General features: G+C 30.4%; 2 protein-coding genes and 1 pseudogene across 2 annotated transcripts; all 3 read left to right on the top strand.

Annotated features, from left to right (window-relative positions):
* Positions 1-421: 421 nt before the first annotated feature.
* On the top strand, positions 422-3,305 carry LOC107168572 (uncharacterized). The gene is made up of 2 exons (XM_015518035.1): positions 422-521; positions 2,902-3,305. The coding sequence occupies exons 1-2, from the start codon at positions 422-424 to the stop codon at positions 3,303-3,305; spliced, it is 504 nt and encodes a 167-aa protein (XP_015373521.1).
* Positions 3,306-8,369: 5,064 nt separating this feature from the next.
* On the top strand, positions 8,370-11,870 carry LOC107168576 (protein max-like). Its single transcript, XM_015518038.2, has 2 exons — positions 8,370-8,514; positions 11,228-11,870. The coding sequence occupies exon 2, from the start codon at positions 11,254-11,256 to the stop codon at positions 11,590-11,592; it is 339 nt and encodes a 112-aa protein (XP_015373524.1). The 5' UTR covers positions 8,370-8,514; positions 11,228-11,253; the 3' UTR covers positions 11,593-11,870.
* Positions 11,871-13,113: 1,243 nt separating this feature from the next.
* LOC149060884 (uncharacterized) lies at positions 13,114-16,038 on the top strand (annotated as a pseudogene).
* Positions 16,039-19,077: the final 3,039 nt, after the last annotated feature.

Raw genomic sequence — 19,077 nt, 5'->3', positions numbered from 1 at the left:
ATGGTAAGATGCTACCAGATATTAGCCTACGAATTGTCAAGACAAAACTACTCTCAAGTGTCAAATAATCCGTTCCTTTGATCCTGAATTATATATCACAGGAAACAGAACGAGGAACACCAATGTATTACCGTTTTCTTACTGTGTAAGTTGGAAAAGCCTGAGAAGACCGAGACACAAGATATATATTTATATAGATAACTAAATATTGTTTTAATTGGCTATATTGTTATAAACAAACTTTCATTATAAACAATTTAAAACTATAAGTCTAGTTGTAATTGCCAGGTAACAGTGCTTAACAAACATCTTAGTTTGACAGCAGTCTAGTAGAAAAGACATTTTTAAAATCCATTCATTCATAGCTAATTTTTAAAAATTTAACACATCTTTAAAAACTCATTAAATAATATCATATAAAATGGCAAAGAAATTAGGAGACTCAGCTGAACTTAATTACGACATGAACTACAATTTGTTTCTGTTGAAGACGTCGATGCAGAATTTGAAAACAGCACAGGGTGAATACAATATATATATATGTTAAGGCGAGCGTCGACATTTGGTGAATGTTGACATTCACCGAAATTTCTTCTTAGATGTAGACATTCACTGGTAAATTTTGATATGCACTATCTGTTTTTGGTGAATGTTAACATTTTGTAAAAAAAATGACGAATAGTATTTTTACGAATTTATTGGGCACCTAACATATTTTTACAATAGCAATTGAAAAATAAAAGAAATATATAGTCACAATTTTTTTTTATAAGCATTCAAAGTTTGAATTTTGACAATATACGTAAAAATCACGAAAATTCGTAAATTATTTGATGTTAAAAATTCATAAAACATTTTCCTTTTATATCTAAGATTTGAAAATTAAATACACGGCTCCTAACATATTTTTACAATAGCAGTTGAAAAATAACTACAGATAGACCAGGGATTCTCAAACTTCAGCTCAATAATATAGGTAGAAATAGATTTGGCGGAAATGAAAAACTAACCTTTTTCGTTTTGACGGAAACGATGATTGGTGGAAACGAAAATCGAGTTTTTTGTCGGAAACTATGACCGCCCAAAAATTCATACGCTAGGATCTTGAAGCCACACAACCTATAGGGTTAAGTTATAAGTTCATAACTATTGTGTATATGTATAAAAATAAATTAGCTATAAATAGGGCAATATTGGTTAAATTACCGTATTCGGTATCAGTGACAGTACGCAAAAATTGTGAAGAACTTAAGGACGTCCTTAAAAAAATTATAATATTTTTTGAACTTATTACACGAACAATATTTTAAAATTTAATTGTAAAATTTATTACATCATGAGGAGGACTCAGTGACGCCAATGTCTATGTCACCAAAATCACAAAATATATTTTCATTAATGTTGAGTGGGGATGTAGTTTGAGGTATAGTTATCAAATACAGATCGGAAGAAAACACACATTTTAATTTTAGTTACAAAAGCTTAGTAAATATGAAAAATGAATAATAACGATTTGCGCGTCAAAATTAAATATTTCAGGGATAACTTATTTAACATTAATGCAACTAATTAATAATATCGCAATATTAAAATACCTTTTTTTTTAAACAATTTTCTTTGTATTGACACCAAATTAGTAAGTTAGTTCCTCAGAAATTAAGATTAACAATATGCATACGGAATACGATGATGAACCTTATAAGTTATGAAATATAATATTGTAATTTATTATGAAAACGTTTAAAGTTTACTTGATAGTACGACTATTGACCACAGAATAAATTATTGTTATATGACTTTACACTATCCCAAATAAGTCTGTAAAAAATCGTACAAGCAGGTCCGCTATAACTGGCTATAGTTATCGGCACTCGTCGACGACACATATACATATGGTATATCACGTGACACACCTGCGCGAAACCGGACGCGTTATCGTTTTTCCTGACTTATTTGGAATAGAGTATAGTTGAGCTTGAGGCTATATCAAAATAGTAAGTTTAGGTAGATACTTATTAGCACGAAAAATGTTTTTGTTTTATCAGTACCTCTTATGGTAACATAAAAGAATATTTTCTTAAGATAATGTCCTAGCTAGTGCGGGCGAGTACCTCGCGATTTCATTCCAATCATACTGTTCTCACTCATTGCGTTGCCCGCATGTGAAAAAATACAATAGCTATTTTCTTTATCCCTGAATGCGTGCAAATCAGCTAGGATATGGCTAAGCGTCGCTAAATATCTGTGAGCGGGTATGACAGTGGGCCCAGTGGGGGGGGGGGGAATTAATTTGACAATTGATAATAAGTATTTGTCATAGGTAAGCTACTATAGACTATAGTTATAATTTAGTTTGGACAAAGATAGGTATGAACTACGAAATGTTACTCTTGGTCTTTATAGACGAATAATACCATTGCGCCTTCAAAAAAAATCTAATTTTGAGAAGCTAAAGGGGTTGTTATTTAAATAAAATAATTGTTTGAGGTTTCACCAACAAAAAAGGAATAATATAAATTATAACAAGGGCATAAAAAATATATGGTGAAATGTCATGGAATCATAATAATACAAACATGATAATAAAAACAATTTTAATATATGGAGTCCCTTACGTTATATGGATCCCTCTTTGCCTCTGCATCGTATAGGACATAAAATGTCCATTTTAGTAGATTTTAAAAATGTTACCATCCGGAACACAAACACTTCCACCGTCTCAGTTTAATATCTTTATTCATTTTTTTGTATTTACTATTTCGTCAAGCTATAACACCTATGTATATAACCATGATTTATTGTACGATGATGCCACTTCTTTTGCATACTGAAGTATGTAGTTGCTATGTAATATATATCACCATTTACCATTCCTTCATAATAACTGTTTTTTCATTACAGAAAAACACAACGTAAACCGATGGGTGCACAAACTGTTGGCGAGCAATAAAACAGTCGCTGAGATGAAACTCCGAAATGATTTCATGTTCCACTTGGTGACAGCTGTCCAGGAGGGTGAGATCCCAGCACCGTTCAACCAATATCCGCCGTCGTTGCCGCTCAGCAATCTGACATACCTGTTGACGGGCAGCTCGCCTAGCGCTAGTGGCAAGGACGGAAAGAAAGGCGCTGGTGCCTGGGAGTGTGATTTATCCAGTGAAGAGACTGAAAAGCCCATGTTGTACAGACAATCCCCTGACGGCGGTGCCTTTTTGGCTGCACAACCTGTACCTAAGTGTGGAGCGTTCTGTTACTTGGCCGTGGTTAGTAAGCCACCAGCGAAAGACAACAACCAACAACTTTAAACGTAACATGAGAAATGTTCTTACCATGTATGGTACATATGTATTTATGTATATCGTGTCCAGAATAAATTTGATATGTTGAAACATTTTCCTCATTATAGTTTTTGCTATTGACGTTCAATTTTTAATTATGCGCACTTAACACTCATTTAGTTATATTACTTTATACTTTTTTATGGGTTAGTTGTGATCTATTATTAAGCACTGTGGTGCACAAAATAGTATACCATGATAATAAATGACAACCATGAGCTGTAAATTTGGGAATAAGTTTTTGGACGCTCACATAAAATCTGACCGTAAGTTAAATCTGGTAAAGACGCAACTATAAACCGCAGTAACCTAGTTAGGGATACCGAATCGTGAAACTTAAAATATTATGTAATATTATTTTTGAGAAACTTAGAAACCTATATTGTCGATGTCATTAAAGTTTTCGCGTTGCTTCCACCTGTCTGCAGTCATCACATACAATGTTAGTACAACCACCTTTTAGTAAACGAGTCTTGTATATATATTTTATGCATATATAACCCTAAGTCGGATTAGTTATACCATTTATAACTCAAGAATGGCTGTACCGATGTTGATGATCTTTGAACAGATTCGTCTCCACCTCGAATAGCAGAATAACTATTAAAATATGTAGGAAAGATTTACGTTATATAGAAACTGGTTGATCCGTGCACTTAATTGCCCGTTAAACGCCAAATTCTATATTATGTTCATGATAAAAGACGTAGTCGATGGTTACCAGTTATCATCGGTGAACCCGATTTAGCACAGATACAATAAATTGTTTCATTGAAAACTGAATTCTAGATTTTATTCTGCCTACCCAAATATTTTTTTATTGACTGAACAATTAAAAGCGGTACGATGCGAAACATATATAAAGCAAAGAAGCTCACTTAAATTAAAGTCAAAAACAATTTCTGAAAAGGAAAAGTTTATTGATGAAAATATTAAAAAATTGAAAGAGGGCCAAATATCAAATTTACAGTTCGTTAAAAGTGTGCGTTGTAAATTCTTACCACACCAATTTTTTTCTAATATTATTTACCTTTTATGACTTATTATTACATAATGTGGCGCCGAACACGGGTATGAACTGGGGAAAATTCCCCAGAACTATTTTTGGGTGGGTCAGGTGGGTGGGTGGGTGGGTAATAATAAGTATAATAATTATTTACATTATTATAACTTATTTATTTCAAGCACAATTATTATTATTGACAAATACGTATGTAGCGTATATTATGTATATATTAATATATTATACTGAGCGATATTTTTAACCATACCTAGGTATTCAGATAGTGTTTGAACTATTCGAAATTATTTGAATTCTAGACAGTCATATAATAATTTGAAAAGTTAATTTAACAAGGTTGTATAATGTATATTATCATGAAAGCTTGCGGAAACCAATTCATACGTTACCTGTATACAACCCGGGAACCAATTCGTAGTCATCCATGTTTGATAGCGTATGTCACACTTTCCTAAAGAGTAGAGACCGTGTTCAAGGTTCAAGGCCACGATCACCCAATTTGGCCAATACACGCAGTGTCTACACACACCCCGCTGTCACTGTAGCGTGTGATATTACCAGCACTGCTGGTTGTTGGCAAGACTATTAAGTGTTAGGCCGCCGGTACGACTGTTGTGTGCGTCCCTGCGCACATCACCCTGTGGTCATTATTCTTTTTCCCGGTTTTGTTGATGTCGACTGTTGTTCGTATTGTCAATAACCTCAATTCTCAATGTAATTCATAAACCACGTTAATTACACACTTGTTAAAAGTCTTGGCAATTCATATCAAACGTTACGCCTTGCGTTCTTGATCCGTTTTCATCACCTTCTTGTCCTTTTTGGTACTCAGGACGTGGCATATCAGCCACACCAGCAGCTCAGCATTGAAACGGCAGATCAGCTCACGACAAAGCAAGGACCCGAATTCCAGGTCATCATCTAATATCTATTGTATCCCCGAATAACTATATATTATGTCATCCTAATATATACATGTGTAATTTCAAACCTAACTTATAGATATTCTCTAACATCGGTATTCGCTGTGTTCACTTGGGAATCATCCAGAGGAAGTGAGGCTGGTGGCGTTATCTTAAATTACTGCACACGTGGCCTAAAATCTGGTGAGCCTTAATTTCAGTGTAGTCTATAATAAAACAGCAATGTTGTATGAATGCTTCAGGTAAATACTCGTAAATATAATTTTTGTCGGCCCAAAAAAATTATGTATTTTAGAGACATAGTATAAATCTAAAAAATATTCTGTACAAAGTTTAGCCATTGATTAAAAAAATTACTCTTATAACTGAAAATGTATTCAAAGTTTAATTTGAATAAAATACAATAACAATTGAATTTGAACTGATTATTTAAACTTAAACTGAATTTAAAAAAGTTTTAAATAGAAATTTCAATAAATTCTTCACTTAAGTAACAAAAAGTTGTTAACTATTAGGTAATAAAAATTATTTTGTTTGAATTCATCATTAATTAAAACATTAAAGTACTTGCAGCAATTCATTTTAATAATAATCTAATTTTTTTTTTTTTTTAATTATAAGACCTTAAAATATTTTATATTACTATGCTTTACATTCAGCTTAAAAAAAGTTATAATTCTAAATGTTATATGAAAATAAAGTAATTGATTTTTAGCTAAATTAAGTTACTTTTTTCTAATCCATTTCTCATTTTTACAAGTTAAATAAAAAATAAACTTGAAATTATAAATTTTAAATTTAACTTATATATTTCTATATTAACTTAAGTGAATGAGTTAAGACTATACTTACCAAGCCTTGGTCAAATAATTTAATATATTTTTGGGAATATATTTACGTAACTAAATCATAAATTATGATCAATAACGCAATCAATAGTAAATCAAAATTATTTTAATACAAATATTTAATTTTTAAAAACTCACTAATTAATAAAAAGTAAATACATAATTGACTGAATTCGGCACAATATAATTTATCCTCAGTAAAAAGAAAAAAATAATTGGACTAGATAAAACAAAATCAAATATATATATATATTTATATGTAAAAACAATAAGGGTTAATATTTACCTTGGGTAAAAACTATAAATTGTATTATAATAACTATTTATCATTTATGATAAGTGATAAGTGCATAATAATAAAAATAAAGTAAAAACACTTAACAAATAACAAATAATACACTACCATACACTAATGCATTTTGTACTAGTAATCATTATTTAATAAAATTGGTATCTAAGAATAACTATTTAACTGTTAAACATTTGGGAAAGAAAGATTTCATGAGCACATTTTTGAAAAATGTAACGTAAGGATTATATTTGTGCATTTCATTTTAAATAAGATGATGAAATGACACTTTTTTATCCTAGAAGCTGGTTTTATCATAAAATTTTTAAGATAACAGATGTTTTTAAATTTTTTTGTATTTTTCTGGCTTACTATTTTATTGTTAAATTAGTTATCCTGTTTGTATAAAACTGTTATAATTATATATAATAACATTACTAAAAACTAAATAAAAGACACATTTTGAAATTTAAGTGCCAGGAGGAGTAGTACACAAGATTACAAAACGTAAAAATCCAATTTTGAAACCCAAATGTATACTATAAATTTCTCGGAAACTTCTTAAATATTTGAATTCATCTTCATAAAAACAAAAATCAAATTCAGGACTAAAATCATGTTTATCATTATATTTAGGTACTTATTTAGGTTATTATTATTATTGTAGAGTTTTATATATTTTAAACATATTTGAGTATTCATAAGAGAAGCTACCTTCAAATATTAGATAAGTTTTGAATAAGATGTAAATATAATCTAACTAAGAAAAATACTTTGTTCACAGTAATCCCTGAAACTACGTAACAGATTAAAAAAAAAAAAATACCAACAGGAAGCTACAGTATACCAATAGGATCAATACATTAGGTATATTTTAACTTGATACCTAAGTAGTAAGTGGCCTTTAATTTTTTCAATACACATTTGAGATTAAATACATGAATTAATAGAAATAACAATAACAATAAATAGTGATATATTTTTGTTCATTATAGGGTTGCTATTGGTTATTTACAATATTTAGTTTAAATTAGATGAATAAGAAATCAACAATAGGTTATTACGTACCTAATTTTGTTTTGAAAAATTGTTTATCAATACAAGCTAAAAATTTGGGGGAAAAATAATTAGAATGATTAAATATAATTTTAGATTTGTGTTGTTTATGACTGGGTTAGAAATCTTTAATGAAGATTAAGATGGGTTAAATTCACAGGAATTTTTGAACGTCACTACACCAGGTATTAAATAATGAATGTTTATATGAAGTTTGTACACAAATTTTGAGTCATATAGAGTTTGAATTATAAGCAGGCAACGGATAGCACTGTATCAGTTAGTAATAAATAAAGTTGAAAGGTAAATATAAATAGTTTTGAATTTTTTTTAGACAAGAAGTAGATGTACAGAAATGATTACTTTTACTGTGATTTGTATCGTTATATTCTATAATTTATATTGATATAGTTATTAATTGTCGACTAATAAGCAATTGAATAAAATATTTCATAAATCGATAAAGTTTATCGATAAGTTAATTTAAATAATAAATTCGAAGTTAAATCGGTAAGTCGATTCAATTGATGCAATAGGTATGAACAAAATAAGCTATCGATATAATTACCAATAAGACAATAAATATACATGGGCACACACCGGTATTTTTCAAACAATAGTTATTTATTTATTCACTAAAATTTAATGTACAAACGTTAATATAATGGACATCATTGAAACAACCGGTCTTCGAAGCATGTGGTGTTCCTGTAGACAGTATTTAAATTTTAAATATTAAATAACAATATTGTCATCGAAACAGAGGCCTTTTTTTCCCCCGGACAAGCGAAATGTTATCACCATACACCTTCTTTACATCGTGGTATGGCGATGTTATGATAAGAACATAGCTTATTAATATCAAATGCGATTTGATTTGATATTTTTATAATATACTAACAAGTAACAAGCCGAATAAATTCAATTATTTCTCTTCGTTTCAGTTTTCAAAAAACGTGAACCGCATACACCACAAGATTTTCACTTCACAAAAAGTATCCTTCGACTTCTAGTCTTCGTCTGTGAAAATTATACTGATGTAAGTATTTGATGCATTTTTCTTTCGTTTTGTACTTGCGTGTTTTAATGCCAATGGCAGTCGGAAGACACATAATATTATGCTGTGAGCTTGATACGTTACTGTGGCACAATATTTCATTATTACCGTCATAATTTTTTTTTTTTTTTTTTTGGTGGGAGAAAGTGGAACTTTATACTGTACACGGCACAGTATTTCTTGTACTGTGGTAACATATTTTTAGCCCTCTCTCCCCTCCCCCCACTGAAAAAAAATTTATTTTTTTAAACCTAATCTGTAGTTTAGATACACCTATGTAACTTTTTTTATAGACAATGTTGGTAAACAAGACTATAAGCGACTATAAGACTAATGCTGCACTCACTATTATAATACTGGCTAATAACACACACACACAGACCAATTTGTGTTATTGTTAAATTTATTATGAATTATGATTATAAAAATATAGCAAAATATCATACAACTCGGCCATAAATATTAATATTTCATCTATTGATATTATTTTTTAAAACTCAAGGAAACCTAATGTTAAATAAATTTATTTATTTATACTTAAGTAGATATTTAATGTTTTTTTTTTTTTTATTATTATTGTAAAAAAATATTATCAAACATACATATATTGAAAGAATCTAGTAGGTAGTTTATAATTAGGAATTATATAATTAAGAATATTACATAGGTACCTACTATAATAATAAAATATAAACTTTAAAAAATGTACGCATCATTTACAACCATATAAAAAAATCGAGTTGGTCGAAAACTGATATTGCATAAAAATTCCCGTTTTTCTGTCATTTTTTTTTTTTTGTTTTCTAGATTTTTTTGAAAATTGTTGGAAAATGTTTACTTTTGACCTGTATAATGCACCAAGGATATTCACTTTTACATCAGAAACCACCCCCAAAGTTTAAAATAGAATGATTATTTCGACTAGTTATGCTGTACAGAGACACAAAAAAACACATCATTGTAAAATCAATACATTTAGCAAAATGTTTATTTTTGTACCCACTAACTACTAAAGCAAACCATATTTCAATCTAAGGTACAAATTAAGATATTTGTGGGGCATGCTGTATATTGTGTTATTGACCAAACACCCCTGATTTTGTATGATATCCTTTAGTTAGTACTCATCTTTTATATGTTTTGAAAAATGTATAAAATTATAATAGTTTTTTTTTTTTTTGCTAGTGGCGCTATATGTCCAGAAGTAGGCAGAAAATCATAGTTCAAACGCCTATTTTGGCAGAATTTCTAATTGGCCACCCATAGATTTCTACCATGCAAAAAAAATGTATTCGCAATTTTCACTATTTTTCTAATATAATATTTGACAGTTAAGTACTCATATATTGATAATATTAAGACTAATAACCACCCTTTCACCAAAACATTTTTTTGAAAAGGGACCTATTTTAAAATATTATGCATAATATGAACAACTAAAATAGCTTACAAGTATGAAACACTTCACAATTCACATTAACTCAATACATTAATAATCTCGTACATAACTAATGATATAATAAATTACTGCAACAGTTTATATAAGTGACACACAATTAGACTAAGAGAGATTGATATGTTAGATTTTAGGTAATTAAACAACATTGACATTTAAAATTTGAAGTCAACTAAAATAAACCATTACATGGTAAACTATGCAACAAAAACAAGTTATTACGAATTACGATGTAGGCAAATTGTAATGAATACCTGTAATGATAATTATATTGACAACATGCTATTTTCATATTAATTACAGTTTAACATTTTCTGTATTCTAAAATAAATGTTTTCCTGATTTGCTTGTATAAATTAAATATAGCAAGGCACCCTACAGTGGCGGCGTGAATTATTTTATTTCATGAGGCAAAAGTACCTAATAAATCCATATCTCGATAATGTAACGAAGATTACCTAATATTTACCCTAGTATTTTTGTGGTATGTGATTATGTGACTATGTGAGTGTAAATTATAAACTAGCCCTATAGGTCCTGGAGTCATTGGGATACCCACCCTCACTTTTGTATGAGGCGGCCGCCTCATAAAATAGCTATTCGCGCCGCCACTGTATGTCTAGTTGTATGTCAGTATAGTATATAGTTTTATTACACTATTGCATGCATAGTATGACAATGAAATACATAGATAATATGTCTATTCTATAATTAAGTTTATTATTCCATTTATTTTTCTTTAGATAATTTTGTTCAAACAAAAAATCCCCACCTGTATACTATGTTCTGTTAACTATATTTAAATAGTGTATTACATTGGTTAAAATAACATTAATTTGCACATTTTTTCTCCAATATAATTTAGGTACCTATTTAAAATTTAAATAATAATTATTATTAAACATTGTCAGTAATTTATAATTTATAGGATTAATTAATTTTTTACTCGTATACCATAACCACCAACCCTAAAAATTTGGTCTGGTCGTGATCAGGCTTGAACTCCAAGTTTGGCACCACTGTGATCTCAAAATTAAGTAATATTACATTCTCTTGATTTTAACTATTATGTTGTTGAATAACACAATAATTTATTGTATTCTTTTTGTTAGAGATTATTTGATGCAATATTTTTTCCTTCCCTTCATAAAATAAACATTTTGAGTATAGATTTTTTACAAAATGCTGTTCATTAATACATTAAATATTTTCATATTAATTAGGATTTTTTTTATTTAGATTAAAAAAAAATATATAGACTTAAGATGAGTGGTAATTATAGTGACATTGATCTGGACACTGCAGAAAGGCGTGCTCACCATAATGCTTTGGAACGCAAAAGACGTGACCATATCAAAGACAGCTTTTCAAGTCTTAGAGATTCAGTTCCATCACTACGAGGTGTAAAAGTTGTTAGCCGTGCACAGATATTACAAAAATCAGCTGATTACATACAATATATGAAGCGCAAAAATTTAAGTCACCAGCAAGACATTGATAATCTAAAGCGACAGAATAATATTTTGGAATCTCAAATTGAAAAATTAGAGAAAGCTAAGGCTTCTAAAAATGTTGCTATGGAATCTAGTGAATTACCTTTATAAATATCAAGACTAGAAAAATCTGATATATGAGATGGATACTTTCAAAAATCCAAAAAATTAAATAATAAAATTTAAATCTCCATCTATGTCTAATTTTGTAAGTATTCATTATGTATGAGATAGTTTAATATTTAAATAGGAATTTGGTACAAATTTTAAAATTTATATTTTAAGGAAAATCATGATATTTTGTTTGTTATATATTTTTTATATGAAACATTGTCTTGAAAATCCTTAGAGATTGTTGTCAACTAATTAATAAATACAAAAAAATAATTATTTATTAATTTTATTTGATTTGATGCCATATTTTGAATTGAGGTTTTTCTTAAATTAATTTCAAAGAAAATTACTATATAAAATATATGCACACCCATAAACTGTATTAAATGCAATTACTGAACTTGAAAATAAACCTATGATTTATCTATATTCATAAATGTTGGATAAAATAAAATTAGAACTTTGAAATTAGAGTAGCTATAAACATAAAATAAAGGATTTCAGTTATTATTCATTATTTAAAATGTCATTATTTTCTATCGTTATTATGGTGAGTCAACCAAATATATACTTCAAATTTATTATTTGTAATGTTTGAAATTGCTGCAGTTTATGTTTATGGATAAATTAATATGTTCTTATGTATTAATAGCTGTAAGTTTTTTTTTTATTTTTTTTTCATGTAAAAAAATTCACTTTTAAAAATATAGTTTTACATACTTATAATTAAAAAATACTCTTGCAGATTAAACATTTAATTGTCCTTTGTTATTTTTAATTTTTTTGTTTCCTAGAATAAAAGGTCTATCAACTGAATTATTAGCCCTTATTTTCATTTATGAAAATACATTATATGAATTATTATCAGAAATCATGTCTACACTACTGTTGGGTAACTCTCTCATTTGTCATTGACAACATTCCTAGATTTATTGCTTCTATAAAAAAAAAACCTTGGGTAGGTCTCGAGATAAACTTACGACTAACTATAAATGGCTATAACAATAAAACTATCCGCACATTTTCGATTATAAACAGTGTATCAGTAGTTAGCTTATGAGATTAGAGATTTACGTCTAAAATTATGCCTATTATTACTATTAAAATCTATATGATATAACCAATGGCAATCACTTAAAATAAATAAATAAATAAAACCAACGCCATAATAATTAACATGGCCACATGACATTTTGTCTTTTGCTCTGTTTCTAAGGTTCATAACGTGATGTTAGATAATGAATATAACCTTTCTCAAGAATTAGGCTAATAAGTGAAATTATAGTGATACGTCCATTAAACAGACAACTCTAACAAGAGGAAATTTTTTCGGAAACGGGGACATTTTCACTACTTTTATAGAGGAATACCCCTAAATACCAATTCAGTTTCAACCGTTGTAGCGTTCTTCTGTGCGTGACAGTATCGTTTTCGTTATCTATCTGTACATTAGTAATTATACCGGTATTTTCAGGATAACACTACCTAATTAAGTTGTGTATATTCTCTGTCGTGTAACGCTTGTCGTCCACTTCGGGTGGAGCAGGCGATAAGCCTAACATCCCAAATTTCAAACTCAAGTTAACCTCCAAAAATCCAAAAAAATAACAAGTTGTCGAATAGTACTCCTTCAACACCGATTTCGCCGAATTTTCAACTCATTATCGTCAAAAATTCTCAACTTCAACTACCTCCAGGTACACAATTTCAATTTAATGATTCTAATATGGTACACATTAATAATAAGGGTAGGATATCATTCCGAATATTTCAGCCGACCTCCACTCCGTCGATATGGATATAGATAATTCATGCAATAACTCCTGCAATTAGAATGGTAGATAGTTAGCAAATAGATATTATAATTAAATAGATAGTCGCTAATGACTATATTACACGTACGTTGCACCAGCACCGCCCATTAAACATTTTTAACTTATTTCATCAATAATTAGCACGCAATTAGCATAAATTTGCATGACTAATTTTGCAATTTGCAAGCCGATGTGTAATGCAAATTTAAAAAAAAAAATATTCAATAAAAAAATTAAATATATTTTTTTTAAATTCTTTATTTAGTTTCATTTTTTTTCATAACAGTTTTTTACAACATTTTTGATTTCTTATCAAATATTGATTTTTTAATCAGTTAATTTTTATAAGGTATATATTGAAAGTTAAAGATGAATAAAAAATATTCTATTTTTATAAAAAATGCTAAAAAAATATATATTAAATAAAAAAATTTATATTTGATAAAAAAATGTATTTGATATTATATTAATTCAATAAAAAATCAATATTTGATAAGGAATCAAAAATATTTTAAAAAAACACTTTAAATTTTTTACTAAATATATTATTTTTTTAGCTTCATTTTTTATGATTACAGTGTTTTTTTACAACATTTTTGATTTCTTATCAAATATTGATTATTTAATCAATTCATTTTTTTAAATAAAATTTGGTGAGAATTTATAAATTTTTTTTTAATGACTGAATAACTAAATGGTGGGAGGAGGGTAGGCTGCAACAAATTCCAACAATGTTCAACAAGTCCTTTTGAACATTGTTGGAAGGTTTTTGAACGGTTTCAATAAAAATGTATTGCTATAGGTATGAAGTTGGCAGTACAAAATATGTATATGGTGGTTCACTTAAAAAGTGGGGTCCAACAAGTGTCCAGTAAGTCCATTTGAACATTGTTGTGAGGTTTCTGAAAAATTCTGCTATTATTGTAACTTTTTTTTATTAAATATAGATTTTATATTCCACTTGTGGTTTTTATTTAAGTTTGATTTTTTATAATTTGAATTACAATAAATTACTGGAGATTTGGCATGGATGTGACGATCGTGCGAATTTCGGCGATAGTTGTACAAATTCGTGCTAAATGAAGGTTATATAAAAATATAAAAAATTGCTTTTTTTAGTCGAGTGGTGTTGGCGAAATGTTTCACCAGCACCGCCCGTTGATTTTTACTATTCCGGAGACACCAATGTCGTGCATGCTAATTGCGTGCTAATTATTGATGAAATAAAAAGTCAACATTTTTTAATAGGCCAATTATTCCAGGCGTGGAATACCAGGTACATACCTGGTGCAACGTACGTCTATATTACTATGAATACCAACATAATATCAAACCATTCAAATCCTTCACACGCTTTCTCGGAACAATTTAATTCATAAAGTCACGATTCTAACTTAAGTAAATTTTCTGACAAATTTACCGGTGTCCATATATTATTATAATAGAAGCAATTTTGGATAAAAACAATATTGAAAAGCTACACCCTATGAAAGTTGCAAATTTTTTTTAAATAAATTCAATGGTATTTTGCGTATTGATCCAATTGGTGTAAGGATAAAAGTTGCGTTCGACTCTACTATCTCCGTCAATATCTGCTCATCATCGGTAGAGTTAGTATGGGTTTGCAAGCATACATACCGTCTACACTTAGTTATTCATTCGGGGTAATAAATTTCGATATTTAATTTCCTAAAGATTTCTGGGAAGGTTTAGACTTAACGGTGCAAGTGGTCAGCCTCCCTTGCATCTCAACCAGCACAAATGGTAAAATCCTGCCTCACCAACTAAATGGTAAAGTTGAAGTTTCTCTCCCCAAAGCCCCCAGAAAAAGTCTCAATTTATAAGGTACTATTTAATGTTTCACCCAGCATCCGATCTCCGGTAATATTTCAAAATTGTATCCGTTATGATTACACTGCTGAATTTTGTCGTGGCAAAGCAAACTGCTTATATTGTGGCTTACCCGATCGCTCTTTTTCCAACTGCCCCACTAAAGAGACAACCCAAGAGACCCGTCTTTTTTCCTCTGTAAAAGCCCTGACATATATATATAGCTACTGGTCGGTAATGTACGGAATGGTCTCATCAAAAAATCATAAAGATGATTATGGCCACTGAAAAATGTGTCCTATAAGGATACGGTGTTCATTATTAAAAATAATATTGTTAATAAATCTTCTAATTTGTCTTATGTTGTTGCTAGACTTAAATATAATGATGTAAAACAATCGAGCAATAACGACATTGTTAGTTTAGATGAGACTTTCCCAATATTGCAGAATCTCATGTAAGGTTAAAAACAAAAAAAGTCATAATCATAATTTTTCTCTTAAGAAAAATAACTGTATTCCTTCATCTAAACAATTTTCTCGCCTAGCTCCTGTCTCTAAGGATTTCCCCGCCCCAAATAGTACCTATATAAAATATATAAGTCCTAGTATACTTATGCTTTACCTAAGTACTTTTTGATATCATCTCTTGCCTCTTGTATCATCTCAATTAGCTTACTCATATATTAATTAATAACACAGCATATTTTTCTTCAACTTCTTCTCTTAGTAATATAATTGAGTCTCATGTTATTAATTAATTATCTTCCATACAGAATGGATCGCAGAAAAATCAATGATCATTTGAACAAGTTTTTGATTTTACTATGGAACTGTCGTAGTTTTAAAGCACGTCATAATAATTTTTCTTTTATGTTGACAGAAAAGTCAATGCGCTCTTCTATTTAAAATATGGCTTTTCCCGAACTCTCTCATATTTATTCCTAATAACTACGTTACCCGCCAAGATGGATTAGATGGATATGGTGAGGTTACCATCACCACACATCAATCCATTAATTTCAAACTCCTAACGATAATATTAAGTAGGTACATGTTTGAATATCACTCTATCGATTCAATAGGTTAGGGATCACGATCAACGACAAAAGTCTTGATTTATGGTCAATATATATCCCTCCATCGTCCAACCTTTCTTCTGAAACTTATCATTAATATATTCTCTCATTAGTCGTTCGTCCATTATGGGTGGAAATTTTAATGGCCATCATCCAGTTTGGAGGTCTTCCATTTCTGATTTTCGAGACAATCTGATCTACTCCGCGATCTCCGATATCACATCTGCGTACTTAATAATGATAATGCTACTAGAATCAATCATCCTCCGTATCCCAATACTATAGTCGACATCTCGGTGTCTTCGTCTAATATATCCCTGTCTTCCTCTTTGTCCGTGTAGTTAGACCCCTTTGAAAGCGAGACCATTTTCCTATTCTTATTAGCATACCTAATAAATCTTCGTATATTCATTCTTCACGCAATAACCATAATACTCCTACTAGATTCAACTTCTATGCAACAGACTGGTATCAATTTACCTATCAGGTCGCTAGTCTCTTAGAATCGTTCACATAAGAGTCCTCACCGCTCAAAAATTTATAATAACTTTATGAATGTATAATTATGTGCAACAAAAAAAATCTACTTCACTAAAGCATATAAATAAAAATACATTTTCTACTAGTCCCCCATGGTGGAAGCTATGCACCGTTGCTGTAAAGACACGATTTTTTTGATTTTTAAAAGTTCAGAACACCGCGCTCTCATGATGATTTCATAACGTACCGCAAGGCTTATGCTGACTCCTTAGTGTGCCTACATAGGCTACGCTTTTCCGGTCGAGGCTCACGATCGTCCGGCCAAGGAAGTCATTAATCCATGGACTAGAAACTGAAGACCCACATCCGAGGGCTGATCAACAGCTGATCTTTAGACGGCTACTTAACGAGGCAATCAAAAATCGACCTTTTCATGGCGACTTAGTCCAACACGACCTCTCCATCGCGCCTGCTTAGGCCACGATTCTTTTCCCGATCGAGTACCACGAACGAACGCCACTTGCCTAAGCGGACTTGGCGTGCCGAGACTCGATCCCTTCCCATTAATATTATATAGGCTGAAAGAAAAACATACCTATTATTGTATGGGGTCCGTAAGTGATAATCTATCACTTAGCCCGACTCCCTCATAATTGTAAATTTGTATATATATATATAAGAAAATAAACAGACATCTTCAGTATAAACGACCGGACTTAAAACTGCATTTACGGTCGGCACATGTATTTCGTGTGCCATATCACGTTGTTCTAATAGATCCTACTACGTCTCTGTTTATGTTTTGGGCGACTGCGAAAAAATTGAAAAAATTCATCCATTCACCTCCTACGGCCAACAACCAGGATTGGATCGAGAATTTTTGTAATAAGATTTCCCCATCATATGTATCCTCCAAAGTGGAAATTTCTCTCGATACATAATCCAACGGATACCAGTTATCTGGCTACGTTTTGTCCCATTTTTTGTCCACTTTTAATCACCAAGAATTGATTCTCGCTATTTACTCATGCAAATCGTGTGTGTGTGTGTGTGTGTGTTCGAAAGGGGGGGGGGAGTTATGGTTGGATAACATCTCTCCACTTCTGTTTGAGCATCTTCCGATCAAAGCATTCGACATTCTATTAAAAGTACTTAATGACCTTTGGGCTTTGGTTAAATAATATTGTCCCTGAATCATGGAGACTTTTCAATGTAATCCCCATACTTAAAACTGATCCTAAACATCTAGCGTAACACCAAATCGCTCTATCATCGGGTTTTTGCAAATTAACAGAACGTATGCTGAAAAATTGATTAAATTAGTACCCGAGGCTCATCCCATGTTAGGATTTCAACGAGGTCTTGTCACCATAGAATGTCTTTCTAATCTTGTTGGTCCTATTTATGATACTTTTTGCAATTGTATCTTACGGCTGCATTTATTTATGTGAAAGGTGCATACGATTCCGTCCATATTCCAACTTAAATTTCGTCTTCAGGATCTTAATGTTTCCGACGTTTTCTGTAACTACATACATAAATTATTTCATGTTCGGATTTTACATTCCACATCCCCAGCTAGTGCAAAATACGCTGGCTCATCAAATATGGGACTGCCACAAGAAAGTTGTCTTATTCTATTCAATGTTTATATGGCCCCTATAAGTAAAGGATTATCTCCCACGATTATTTATGCCTTTTCTATATTGACGACATTGTCATTTTCTCAGTAAATAAATCTCTTAATTATTCTATTCTCCATTTAAATTCTATATTGGATTCGCTAAACAATAAACTTTCATCTGCGTTTTTTGAAGTCACTCCCTCAATTAATGATATTTACTAGAGTGCTTGATTTACTCCGTGTTCACATCAACAACAAGGTAATCAATCCATCCAATTAAATTATATATCTTGGACTCATTTTTGACTTAAAACTTAGATGGGTTCCTCATCTCAAACATCTTAAATGTATAATTTCTAAATGGTCCAATTTTCTCAGAGCATTAGTAGGCACTTGGTGGGGTACTAACCCCTCGTCACTTTTATTAGTATTCAAATCTATAATTCACTCTTAAGTCAATTAAGGTTCTTTTCTGTTAACATCTGCGTCCCGATCATATCACAACAAGCTGAACGCAATGTTAACTTATTACCTTCGTACTGTGGAAATGGAATATGTTTGTCATCCTATAGAAACTAGGTCACGCCGACTTGCAGGAAGTTTTTGTTAAAGCATATTTCGAATTTCTCTAATTTAATCTTTAATATGTTTTCATC

The sequence above is a fragment of the Diuraphis noxia genome, unplaced genomic scaffold (genome assembly GCF_037042655.1).
Source record: "Diuraphis noxia isolate RWA-SAM2 unplaced genomic scaffold, SU_Dnox_SAM2 contig0001, whole genome shotgun sequence".
In the NCBI taxonomy this organism is placed as follows: domain Eukaryota; kingdom Metazoa; phylum Arthropoda; class Insecta; order Hemiptera; family Aphididae; genus Diuraphis; species Diuraphis noxia.
Note: the sequence above shows the minus strand (reverse complement) of the source record. Positions and strands in the feature narration are given on the sequence as shown.